This window comes from Cryptomeria japonica, chromosome 7, assembly GCF_030272615.1.
Source record: "Cryptomeria japonica chromosome 7, Sugi_1.0, whole genome shotgun sequence".
Lineage (NCBI taxonomy): Eukaryota > Viridiplantae > Streptophyta > Pinopsida > Cupressales > Cupressaceae > Cryptomeria > Cryptomeria japonica.
In genome coordinates this window covers 505,032,675-505,046,498 of record NC_081411.1, presented here as the reverse complement: position 1 = coordinate 505,046,498, position 13,824 = coordinate 505,032,675, and the positions used below count along the sequence as shown (strand labels likewise).

General features: G+C 40.9%; 1 protein-coding gene across 5 annotated transcripts in view; it reads left to right on the top strand.

Annotated features, from left to right (window-relative positions):
* Positions 1 to 13,824, top strand: part of LOC131060160 (cystinosin homolog) — a 238,030-nt gene that overhangs the window by 39,649 nt on the left and 184,557 nt on the right. For all 5 annotated transcript variants that reach the window (XM_057993288.1, XM_057993282.2, XM_057993283.2 and 2 more), the window contains 2 exons: positions 13,392 to 13,481; positions 13,674 to 13,798. In XM_057993288.1, coding sequence (XP_057849271.1) covers positions 13,392 to 13,481; positions 13,674 to 13,798 — 215 coding nt within the window. The remainder of the gene's footprint in view (positions 1 to 13,391; positions 13,482 to 13,673; positions 13,799 to 13,824) is intronic.

Sequence of the window (13,824 nt, the reverse complement as noted above, 5' to 3'; positions counted from 1 at the left end):
CTATATCTTCAGGAGGATCAACAACATACGAAATCGGGAACTCAGACTTCTTCAAAATTTGCTTTGCCTGCTCCCATCTACTGACCAACTTATCAATTACTCCTTTCGCATGTATACACTGAGAAGTCAAGAATGAGTATCTATCCATTAACTCTGTATTAAACTCCGCTGCAGGTGCAAAATGATGAGCTGCATACTGGTCCCATTGATCTAGCACTACACCTTCCTTCAGGCAACCATCTCTCAAAATATCATGACCATATGCCCCTAACAACTTCTTCACAAAATTCTCATATTTACCAAGTGATTTCAAAAGAGGAGCACATGCCTCCAATATCCTTGACCTACACTGCTCAAGAACTTCTATCTTAAATTCTATTATAAAAAAGCAAGATTGTAGACTACCAAAATCATCTCCTCCCAGCAAATCTACATTTTTAATCACTTCTTCACCCAAAGCCAATATTTTATTCAAATTTTTGCACTACTTAGTGAAGTCTCTGATCCTCACTTCCCAATTTGCTGAACAATCTCTTATTGCCTTCTCTGTTTTGAGGATCTTTTCATAAATACGTGTTGTATGCTGTAGGAAGAGTTTCACCTTTGAAACGTTCTCTTTCGCCCAAAACTTTGTAGTAGTAGCTACTTTTCTTATTTCAATTAAAGTTCTTACATCACCTTCTGGCAGCGATGATGTGGATGGCAATGTGTCATCTGCCCTTGAATCCAAAGGTTTCCCCATTTCTACAAGCAATTGTTTATATTGATCTAATTGTGCCTTTATTTGTAGTTGGGAGTTATGCTCCTTCTCCATTCTGCTCCTTACCGTACTGGTAGCAAACTCTAAAGTATCGAGCTCTCCCCACTTCGTTTGCTTTCCAAGCCTTACCTGTGATACTTGGTATTTTGAAGGGCCCTCTTCTTCTGTCTCCACAGGGGATGCGATATCGGCAATTACTTCACCGAAGCCAGTTCTAGATAAATGATGAATTGTCTTGGCCCTCTTTGTTTTCTTTGGCTCCTTCGTAATGGTTTGCTGCAATGTGAGTTTAGGCAGCACCACCTTTTGTTTCTTATCAAAAGTGAAGGTTAACCATTGTGGGGTTCCCTCATCTGTACTCCCTCCTTCAGTGGTTATTTGTGCCATCACCCTTCCAACTTCTTGTGACGGTTCTTCTTCCTGTTGCTGCTCTTCTTCTCCAACCTGTGTATCCGGAGGAGTTTGGGTCTCTCCTTGGGTAGGAAGCACTGGTACGACGAGTTGCTGTTGCTGTGAGAGCACTTGCTGAGCCAAGGTCGCCTATAGAGTGCCATCAATATCAAGCTGTTGCTGATATTCTTCTAACTTCTCGCTCACTTGCTCATTGAAATCCTTGGTTGGCTCTTGACTTGTTCTTTATCTCCACCTGCGATATCTTTCAATAAGTTCTCTACATCTTGTGGAGTAAGAACCAACCTTTCATCATGTTCTTCCTCTTGTCTTTGCTCCGTTTCCTCTTCTTCATCGTGTTGCTGCGCCTGCGGACCCTGATCATCTACATCCATAGGAGTTACCTGTGGAAGTTCTGATACCTTTTGCACGACAGGCTCCCTTCGTTTCTCTGCACTAGGAGTCATTCTTTTTCTCTTTTTAGGTTCTACCTTCTTTGGTGTTGGCTCAGCCTCCTCTTGGTCTGAGTCCGACTCCACATTATGAATAGTTAGTCTCAGTTGTAGGTTTCGTTGTAGGTGCAGGCATCTGTGAAGCAACAAAAGATGGAGTAACAGTTGTTGTAGCCAAGGGTGGAGGTGGTGTTGAAACAACCGCTGCAATGGACACGGTCGATGTGGTGGCTGGTGTTGTTGTGGTAGTAGTGGTAGTTGGAGTGGTGGTGCTTGTTGGAGCAGTGGAGGCACTAGAGGGTTGAGCCTCTTGAGAAGGCTGTTCTGTCGTTGCTGTAACACCCTCAAAGGCAGGCCTAACAGGATGAATTTTTGCTTGTGGTTTGGCCCCTAGGCCCGTCGTAATTCCTCAATTGGCCTGTTTTGCCAGATATTCTGTCTCTTTCATTTTCTCATTTAATTTCTGCCTCAATTCTTCTGTAGTCAAAGGAGTTTCAGCTTCCTCCTCTGGATCCGTAGAGGTGTTCTTCCTCGACTCTAATCGGGTTCTTCTTGTATACTCCTTATGTATTCTTGATTGAGGATTGTTAGTCGGGATATTCTTTTGTTTACCCTTGGAGGCAACTGGTTTAATCCTCATACCTAACCACTTCCTGGTTCTATCTATTACTGGTTGAGAAATTGTATCAATGTCCACCACTTCCTGTTGTTACCATCTGATTGGAGGGAGCGACCTCTTATCTATTCCTATTTCCTTATACATTGGATCTAGCAAAATACCATCATCATGCAATTGTTTAGGTAGGTTAGTCTCAATACCAAATTCCTTTATTTGTGGAACAGTGAGGCGATGGTAATATTTCTCTCTTGCCTCAAAGCAATCCTGAAGATTGGCCCAAAAATCCTCCAGGGCAGGCTGATGTCCTTCATATGTTTTTGGCATCTATTGTATGGATCATAAAATTGCCTGGCATAATTAAAAGGCTTCAACTGTAGGTCCTGCAGTTCTTGTTCAGCAGCCTTTGCCACATGAATTTTCTAACATGAAAAGAATGATAAATTTAAAGGGAAGTCTTCACTTGTAACCCCCGTCTTATGTCTTGACGACAACAAATTTTGCAAGTGCACCATTGCCTTGCGTACTCCAACAAAATTATTCTATCCATACACTATCCAGGCAGCAAAAATGGTTCTCTAGTGAACCCACTTACTCTTAGATAGGTAGATCGGGAGTTTTGTATGAACCAGCACCCCCACTTCTTTAGTAGCTCCATTGCCTCCTTGCTTAGCCTAAACCCAGTGTCACCTATTAACTTTATAATGATGGGAAACAAAAATGCGCCATTGATTCTCTTATAGTGCAATCTGGATTCTTTCAATGGCAATTGTGTGTAATATTTCCACACGGTGTTTTGTCCTTCATCTTCACCCAATCTTCCTTTGGTCTGCAGCCCTAGGAACTGACCTGATCTGGCTGCCACCCAAACAACATAAGATGTAAAGAAAAAATTCTTCGTGTTGTGTAGTTCTTTGAGTTGATCTCTTATGTTACTTGACAAAATTTGAGCCCAGTCATAGTATTGTCGTCCATCCAGAATGGTTAACATGAATGAGAACATCCATGGCTGGAAGTGTCGGCATGTAGGTTTGCCGAAGGCCTTGCTAAGCATTATTATCAAATCCCTTTGTGGCTCCTTAAAATCCTGCCTCAAAATTTCATTTGCCTTTAAGCCTATTTTCCTCTCTTCCTCGAGCCATTCCTCATTCATTCTCTTCTTGCATTGGCTCATATTTTCCATTCATTTTCGCCGTCTTCCTCCCCCTTGACCAATACCTCCCTCCTAGTGGGAATCTGGAACACTAGGGCCAACATATTTGGTGACAAATCAATCACCGGTTTCCCATTAGCATCGACACATTGCCTAGTGTCGGGGTTATAGAATTGTGCAACTTGCATTATGAATTCCGACGCCTACACTGGTTGTGGGAAAATAGTCGCCTCTACCAGGCCGGATCTTTTAATTCGCTTGTATTTTGCACTCAATCCAGGTTTCTCCAATTGTTTTTCATATCTTCAAGCTCTATATGCCCGATCTCGGTGTCCGTAACCCATTGGATGGCATCCTCCAACTTGGAGGCGTATGTTCGCCCTTGGTGTTGATATTTCATGGTGACTAGCAGCTTCTCAAGATCTTTCCCTTTTCGGGAAGATTCCATTAAACACAGCTAAACCTGCAAAACAAACCAAACAAGCATAAAAAACTACTCAAAGAGAAAACTCTGCAAAATAGCTCATGTCGAGACTTCGGGATCTCGAGGTTCCGAGGTGAGAAAACACACAAAACACGAAGGAAACCTGGGAGTTTGGGAGTTCGAGGTCCCGAGCTAAGATCACCAGCAAAACTAATAAACTTGGAACCTCGGGGACTCTGGATACCGAACTCACCAAAAGCACAAAAGGAGACCACTTCGGGAACTTGAGAACTCGGGTTTCCGAAGTGGTGAGACCCCTGATAGAACACAAACTCGAGACTTCGGGGTTCTGAAGTTCCGGGGTGAGACTCGAAAATGCAACATGGAACTTCGGAAAACCGAAGTCCAGGTAAGCTAGAAAGATGGAGCAGAAAAGGAGCTCGGGACCTTGGGACAACGGGGTTCCGAGATGAACAAACATGCAAAAAGAAACTAATTCAGGAACTCAGGAACCCGGGTTTCCAAAGTAGTTTCACCTAAAACCTAAAACCACCAAGACCATCATTTCGGGAACTCGGGAACCTGAGTTTCCGAAGTGGTGGGAAGCAAACAAACAAAAGAAAACCCTACGACTGTTATTTCGGGAACTTGAGAACCTGAGTTTTCGAAATAACACGAAAGCAAACAACAAAAGAAAAGACTATCTTTTTAGGAACCCGGGTTTCCGAAATGACACGACAGCGAGGAAAACCCTAACCCGGAACTTGGGAAACCGAGCTTCTGAGGTTAGGGCACAACAAAAAACTAAAAGAAAATCAAACAAAACAAGCAAAATCTAAGAAACCAAAGCGAAATCAAACCAAAACCACACGCAAATCCGAACAAGGAAGGCGAGAAATCCACCTAGTTGGCACAAAAAACGAAGACGGTGCTTGATCGGGTGTGCGGGAATGAGAAATCGCGAGGTCAAAGCTCTGAATTCGGACGAATGAGTGCACAAATGAGCTCCAAAATGACCTCCAACCATATTTATACCCCCGACCAGGCACCGCATTAAATGCGACTTCGGGAACCTGGGAACTCGAGTTTCCAAAGTGCAACACATGCGACCAACTCAGAACCTTGAGGACTTGGAATACCGAACTAACAAAACAGAAAACCAACCCAGGAGTTCCGAAACCCGAACCTTCAAGGTTAGTAACTCCAGAGACAAACAAACACTTAGGGAGTCCGTGAACCCGGACTTTCGAAGGGATGTTCTGAAACAAAACAGAAGAAAACTCAAAAATTCGGGAACCCAAACTTCCGAGCAAGGAACCAAAAACAAACAAAAGGTCAACTCGAGACTTCGGGAACCCGAACTTCCGAGGTGGCCAAAGCAAAAACTAAAAAACAAACAAAGGAAAACAAACAGAAAAAGTAAAAAAAATGGGGGACCCATATTTTCATGGGAATGAAAATGATGGGACTAGATATGCAGGGCATAACAATAATGTTGCTACTTCGGTAGATAGAATGGCTGCTACTATTTCTTTGATGTACTCAAAGGGCCGTAGGGTTCAACAACCTGGAACTAATGTTGGGAGGAGTGCCTCCTCTTAGCATTTGTGTAATTTTTTTATGATCTTTTTTGTTAGTACCACCCCGATTTCTTAATCCATTGTTTGAACGTCTAAACTTTGCCTACAAAGCAATGCTAAGTGTATTGACATTTAAAACCGATTTTCTTTTGTATTGGAGATCAAGTATGTAGTTTGATGCATTTTTTACCCTTTTTGTTGTCTAAACATGTGTATGGTTGATCTAATTGATTGGTTTTTTTTGTTTTTGAGGTTATCATAAATAAGATGTAAGATAATTTGTTTGCCCCTTAAAATTTGCCATTTTCAATGTTTTTTCAATTTGTTGAGTTTGTGCTGAATTTTGGCACAAATTTTTAGTTTGAGAAAAAAAATGGATTGTTGATTGTGTATAAAGTCCAGGTCTCAACATAATGTTGCTGACTCATTGATGAAGTCTTTTAGCACTGAAAAGTTTTTTTGGTGTAGGAAAGTGTTGTGACCATTTCACACATCGCCCCATTAGAATGGGGACCCCCTCTTTTTCGCTTCTGTTTTGCCTGTTCTTCTCTCTGCTTTTAGGGTTTTGAGTGAGTGAGTGGTCTGTCTGGGCTAGGGCTAAACCTTAGGGGTTTCTTTTGGATGTTATTCAAGTTGAGTCCAGTCAAATTTTGAAAGTTGTTAAGTGTCCTCCCTAGGATTGAGATTGTTGAAGTAAGGTGTGCCTGTCAGGAGAGTTAGATAGGTCTTAGGTTAGGTCTAATCAGGGTTTTTTTAGGGAAAAATCCAAATTTTTGGCTAAGTGTTAGCATTTTGGAGGTGAAATTGTGTGTCCTTGCCTAGGTAAATTTTGATCAAATTTTGGAGGTTTAGGGAAAAATCGCTCCTGTCCCTCTCCAAGGGCCCAGGGCGAAATCTTGATTTCCCTTATCTGGCAGGGAAAAAGGACCAAGTGTTGGATATGATTGGAAAACAAGTGACTTTCTCCACCCGCCTGAAGGAGTTTTAGCTCGAGATGATGAAGGATTTTGTTTGAATCATCAAAATCGCTCCTGTCCCTCTCTGAGGGTCTAGGGCGAATTTCTTGTGAACACACTATTTTACCCCTTGTTGGACATAAAGACCTATTCATAACACAAAACAAGGAGAAGTCTTCCTTAGCAAAGACATTTCGTGATGAAAGATGAAGCATTTTGGCCTAGAAGGCAAAGTTCGCTCCCGTCCCTCACTGAAGGTCTGGAGCTTGATTTTCAAATTTGCACTGTTCTTGCAGGATCAAAGTGATTTTATGATTGGAAGAGATCAAGGAAAGCATGTTTTGTCCATTGAATATAATTTGAGTAGTCAGCAAAGGAGGAAATCAACCCAAATGACAAAAGGCGCTCCTGTCCCTTACTGAAGGCCCATAGCGATTTTCTAAAAAGTGCAATTTTCTTGCAAGGACGAAGCAAGTTTTGTAATTGAAATGAATGGAAGAAGACGTGTTTAGCCCATTGAAGATAATTTGGAAGGCTAACAAGGGACGGATAAGCTTGAATTTGCAAAATTGCTCCTGTCCCTCTCTGAGGGACTAGGGCGAAAAACCTAATAACCAGCTTTCTCTCCAAGTTTGGACAAATCTAAGCCAAGGCGCAAGTTTGAAGCAATGTTTGAAATGCCTTGAAGTGGAATTGAGATGCAAGGATTATAAATTTTGATGACAATTTGCAAATTCGCTCCTGTCCCTCACCAAGGGTCCAGGGCAAAATTTCTAAGTGTGCCCACTTTCCTTGCATTTCGAGATAACTTTTTTGTTTCCAAGACTCAGGAGGGAGTGAAGTGTGATGTTCTATGCCTTGAGGGTAAGTTGAAGTTGAAGTGATCAAGAATTTGTACAAAGGACTCAAAAGCGCTCCTGTCCCTCACTGAAGGACCATGGAGATTTTTTTACAAAACCAATAACTTCCCTCCAAGATTACGCTAAGGCAAGGTTGTGCAAGGATGGAAAATGTCTTCTAAAGCATGGTGAACAAAGACTTGACTTTTAAACTTGATAATCCTAGGCTAAAATGCAAAAGTTGCTCTTGTCCTTCACTGGAGGCCCAGGGCGAAAATCTTTGGAGAACCTATTTTGCCTTGCAAAAACAAGTTAAGCATGCATAGAATGGATGAAGGAAATCATTGCTTACCCCACAACGAGAATCGACAAATAAAAGGTGAAAGATTAAGACCAAAAGTGACAGTTCGCTCCTGTCCCTCTCCAAGGGTCCAGGGCGAAAAAGTCCTAAAGGCACTTTCCTCCTAGAGATCAAGTGAAATTAAACTCAAAGCTCCAATTAAAAAATGCCATTTTAAACGCCTAGATGAAGTTTTGAATGTGAAAATGAGGAATGCAAGGCCTAAATTGAAAGTTCGCTCCTGTCCCTCTCCAAGGGTCCAGGGCGAAGTTAGTGGAGTTCTTTATTCTTACCATATTTGAGCATTAACATCCTCCAAATTGCATTAAATGCCAAAATTGCTAACTTCAAAATATTTGAAAAAATTAAATTAAATTGGCATTTAATAAAAGGCGCATTGGTATTTAATAAATTAATTTTGAGCCTTAGAAAATCGAATTTTTATTATCAAGGCATTTAAAATTAATTTTTTGTGAAATTAAAATTAAAAAATGGAGCGCTTGAGGGCTTATTGTTATTTATTTTATCAAGTCGGCCTCTCCTTTTTGGAAATTTATTTATTTTTTAGGCCTATTTTGACAAGTCGGCCTAGGGGGAGCAAAATAGTGAGCGCCCTATATAATAGGGGTGTTTTGATCAAGTTTAATCAATCATTCACTCATTACTTCAAGTGCGAATTTGGAGAGCAAGAAGGAAGTGCGAAATCTGGTCTATTTGAGCGAATTTACCTCAAGTGTTGGAGGCTAGAAGGTGGTGGAGTTGATTCTTGTGAAGACTAAAGGAGGCGCATTTTGTTCAAGGGAGAACTTTGATCTACATTTTGCCTAGCGAATTCTCCTATTTTTGCATCATTTCTTAGAATTAGTACTCAAGTGGAGGTATGGCGTAATCACCTTAACACCATTGTTGAAGATTTGAATTTTGCACTTTAAGTTTGATGTAGTTAATTAGGAAATGATAACTCAAGATTTATCATGAAGTTTCCTAATTAAAATCTTAAATCTTCCTTTCTACTTTATATTCCGACGCTTTAAGGTATATTACTCATTATGAAATGTTGTGTAGGTGTCAAGATGGGGACTCCAAAGGCAGGAGCATCTACGAGTCGTCCAGCTCTCATGAAGGAAGATCAAAGGAATGAAGAATTGGAGACCAGGATCGTGTCCAAGTGGAGCAATATTGGAGATACCAACTTGGGAAACTTCAGTGTGAAGAAGTTTCGAGAGGTCCCTTACATTGGCAAGCCATCATCTGTCGCAAAAAGAATAATTGAAAGTGGCATCATCAAGGCGGCCGATTTCCCTTCAGTAGTCCAATGTCATGAGCTGATGATCGAGTGTGCCCGCCATTATGACTCACAATCAAGATCGATCGTATCCAAAGAAGGGAACACTTTAACTTACCTTTCAGAGGAGGCTATAAGTGAAGCTCTCCATCTTCCAGAGCGTAAAGATATGATTTACAAAAGCCTAGAAGGAGCCAGGTCAATGTATGAAGATGATCCCGACACTTGCTTGAGTATCATCAATAAGAATTGGTTGCTCAAAAGTCGTCCCTGCCTGAGTAAGATTCCCAACACACCACATAAGATCGACTTCCAGGAGGAGTACAGAGATTTGATAACTTTGCTCAATCGAGTTACAGGGGCTCCTCAAGCCTTCTACTTTGAGAAGTGGATGTTCTACTTCATTCAAGTGATAGTTCAAGGGAAAGGAACGATTCATTGGGCTAGAATTATTAGCCATTGCCTGGATGTGCAGTTAAGAAGATTAAAGCCTACCAAGTCGTTTCACATGAGCTCATATGTCATATATGCCTTGATCAGGAGTTTCGAATATGCAGGGCTACCTCACAGAGGAGTGATCGGAAGAGGACCCGGAGAAGTGAGAGTTTGTGACTCTTATGTTCATTTGCATCATCCTCCTAGAGGTGACTACAAGTTAGTCAATGACACCTTCACGATGAACATCACTAGGATATTGTAGGGTGGGATCCACAATCGACTATCTCTGGATGCACAGGAGCTTGTGAAGAGGTATGGTACTTGGTTCATCCAGTTTCAAAAATTTACATATATCAGAGTTCATGGGTGTCCTTCACCTCCCTACATGTTGCCGAGGTATCCGACAGACAGGATAGTGCTACTTGAGGTGACTAGGTAGTTGGCAGCTTATGCGAAGGCATTCAGACACAGGCATGGAAATGGAATTCCCGTGCCCATCATATTGGGGAATTCAGTTGAGGTATGTCCTAATGTTCAAGCCTTGGATGATGCAGAGAGGGAATTGGCTTTATATTCATTGACGTTCTTTGCCTTGAGGGAGAGTTTTGATCCTTATGGTTATATGGAAGAGACAGCTGGTAGGAAATACAAGCACGAATTTCAGGTAGAGGACTTTTGGATGAATCTCTCAAGTGATTTAGAAGTGAAAAGAAAGATGCATTCCAGATTACCTTTAGATTTCATCAGGAAATGCAAAGTTTACAGAGTGGCTGATCAAGCTCAGGACAGTGGCAGACATCTCCAGTCATCCTATGACAGAGAAGACAAAGCAGTGAAGATAGATTGGAACGAGCCTGAGATTTCGGACTTGAGAGCTTTGATGGCTCCAGTTTTGTCATGTACTCGCAGATGGGTGGATGTACAACATCAAAAGTTAAGAGAACAGAACATACCAATGACTTTTACTTTGGAGGAAAGACCAGAAGAAGGAGGAGCAAGCACAAGTGAAGGCAATTCTCATCCTAGAGGCGCGAAGAGGAAAGAAAGACCTGAGAAAAGATAGCCCTCCAAGAAGAAGCAAGAGGCCAATCGAGATCGCTCATTAGGCACATCTTCTCGACATGAAAAAAGGACAAGTCAAGTTGAAGGACAAGAGAAGGTGGTGCCTGAGGTTGATGAATCTATGGAGTCGATGGTACAAAATGATAAACCTGAAAAGGGGCAGGCACCTCAGCATTCATCAAGTCAATCTCCCCAAGTCAATGAGCTACATGAAAAGAAGAATGATGATGAAGTGACATCCCCTCTCCGAGAGCACGAACCATTGCTTAAGGAAATACAAGTTAGAGAGACAAGATCCGCCATTCCAGATTGGTTGAAGGAGAGACGGACAAGGGTGATTGTGATTGAAGATGAAGATGATGTAATTGACTTAGAGAGCCTTATAGGAAATTCTCAAGAGGCAACGGAGAAGAAGAAGGCCACCAAGATGTCCAAGATGATCACAGATGAGGTAGGATCTAGGAAGTTGCAGATAGCTACACCAGTAGTGGACAAGTATGAAGGTGAAATTCTTGCAGAAGAGTATGATGTAGAGACATTGGAGCTTGGTCCACTCACTGCTGAGCATGCATTGGATGAGGCAACCGATTCATTTGAAGCACTTAAAGACAAACTTAAGGAAGAAATGGAAAAGAATAGAAAACTTGAGAGAGAGGTCGGTGCTTGGAGAGGCTACTTTAGCCATCTCAATCAGCCCTTGGGACGTCAGGATCCAACAGTGTCTCCTGTGCAAGCACTTCCCCTTGAATCAGTTGGCGAGGCAGAAAGAGTCAAGAGCTTGGTCCAGCTTATGAGCTCTTGGATTGACAAATCCCACACAGTAGCCGTTGAATTTACAACAAGAATGATGCAGACAATCCACCGAGCTATCCAGGTCCTTGAGATCGTCCACAACCTAATGATAACGGTAGCCGCTTTCGCTCACACTAGAGATGTTATCATTCCTGTTCTGCAAGTGATCAGGCAAACACCAAGGAAGATCCTAGCACAAGAAAAGATAATGGATGGAGGAGCTCATAATTTACTCCAGTGGTCAACTCTACTCCAGATGAAGGAGGTTCTTTTCGAGGACATCAACACCAAATGCAATCAAGTTGAGGGCGTCATCCATCCGATCCAGGATAAGGTGTTTGAAGTGTTGTGTATCACTCTTGGCAGAAGGATCGAAGTTGAGACAGATGTGGACCTTCAAGAGTTGGAAGAGAGAGTCAAGGTCATCTTTTGCAAAGATGAGAATGTCATCACAGATGGGCAACGGGATCTAATGTTCACTACTATGCTCCTGATTGAGAAGATCAAAGAACTCGAACCTGGATGGGAAGCTGCTCTTCTCAAGGCCTTTGATTAGGTTATCCACTTGGAGGAACGAATGAGGAATCTTCCCGAGATTCCTATTGCTGAGATTGAAGGAATTGTGTCCAGATTCGTTGCATATGCTAAGAAAGAACATTGGAAGGGGAATAAGGTTCTAGAAGAGAGGTTGTTATAAAATGATGTGGCATCTTAATTATCATTGGTCTATGTTCCCTCGATTTTTGTGCCAATTAAATATTTGGCTATGCATTTAATAATGTTCAACTAAGAAGGGAACTTTTGTAACAAACCCTAAATAGGGTTTAGGTGTCAAAATCTCAGCCGTTGATCTTCTTTTGATCTGGGCCGTTCATTGTAATTGAGGATGCTATATATACCCTCACTCATTTTCATTTTGTCATAGTTAGAAATTAGATGATTAGAGAGTAGATATTAAGGAGATAGATAGTTAGAGCTTTTGGAGAGAAGTTATTTTGTAGCAAGATTGAGTATTGAAGAAAGAATTTCAAACAATTGTTGTCTATTTTGGCTTTGAGATCAATAAAGTATTGAAGTTATGGTGTTTTATTGCAATTCTTGTGGCTATCTTCATGGTTGTTTACTTTCTTGAATCATTCTCAGTCGAAGTAGTATTTAAGTTTGAAGGACTAAGTGTTGTGCTTGATCTTTGGTGAGATTCACGTTCCAAACCACTAGCTTCTTACTGATTGTGAGGACGCCTTGCGTGGTCAATTGGAGATATTTAGATTGCTTGAACCTTCGGTCATTATTGAACTATTGATATGTATCTTTATGGTAGTATCTATAATTCTTGATGATTTGAAAAATCACTAATCACCTTAGAAGATTGCATCAATTCCAGTAGAGTTGTAATTCCTTGGCAATACTGAAATTGGTAGCATCTTACCAAGTCTAGCCTACATTGAGTCATTCTTAGGATTAGATTAGAATTCATCTCTTGCAAACCCTATCTTTTGATCTTTTTTGAGAACCTGTTAGCTTTAGGAAAATTCTGTTCCTGCAGCTCTAAAACGTAAGGCCCCTTGAAGAAACAGCATTTACAATGACCACTAGTGCTTATCCACACGTAGAGATCCTACAACGAAGAACCTTGAAGTCACCCTGATTGATCCTTTCTCGTGATATCTTCAGCATTCAGAGGCTTTACTCAAGAGAGGATAAGGTACCCTTGGGTATTTTATTCTGTGTTTGATAGTGTATAAAATACACATCAACAGAAAGCAATGGATATAGCAGCCACTGTTAGATGATTTTAAGTATGTATGGTTCCCCATGCAAAGTATTTAACTAGTGGGAGATTGTTTGATATGTGTTGTTTATTTTTCAGGTTTTGGACCTCTTATAGAATGTACATCTAGTCAGAATTGGATTTTTGCACCTTTCTAGATGGTTTAGCAGCCCATGGTTTTATAACCGTTGTATTGTAATACCACTTAGTGGTTTCCATTATTGATGTGCCTATAAATGCTTGCACATGAATTTGGGTTAAACAAAATTGCAAAATATTTATTACATTGTGAACATTTAAGTTATAGAGTGTTGTTTTTGCTGGTTGTTTCCTGAAAGGTTTTCCCAAGGTAAATTCTCTTATCATACCATGAGTGTTCCTTTATTTATTTCTGCTGCATTTAGGATTCTGTTAGCATTGCTTCTTCTGCATAGATTTGTTGGTATTTTTCTCTGAAAAAAATGTTAGCATAATTTTCCTATAAACCTCTTATTTTTGATGAAAAGTGAACCTTTTCTATATTGTCCATGCAGATGATTCCTGTAGCTCCAAATGATGTTGCTTTCTCAATTCATGCAGTACTTCTTACAGCCTTCACCATATATCAAGTTTTTATCTATGAAGTAAGTGGATCTGAAAACTAACTCTAGAGTATGTTTGGCTGAAATTTATACATTTTTCTGGAATTGGTAAGCTAAACTTAAAGTAGAGGAATCTATTGCGTTTATGACGTGTAAACAGCCATATACAAATAGCATGCTGCATGTAAAAAGAGGCATATAAAGAAGGAATTGCAATTTGTTTTATGTTGGCAGCGAGGAACACAAAAAGTTTCGAAGACATGCATAGGGATCACTGTGGCAGTGTGGGGTTATGCTGCAATCTCTTTAATCATAGCATGGCCTGATGGATCATGGCTTTGGCTTGTTACTTCTTTCAAGTAAGTTGTTTTGTATCTTGATATTT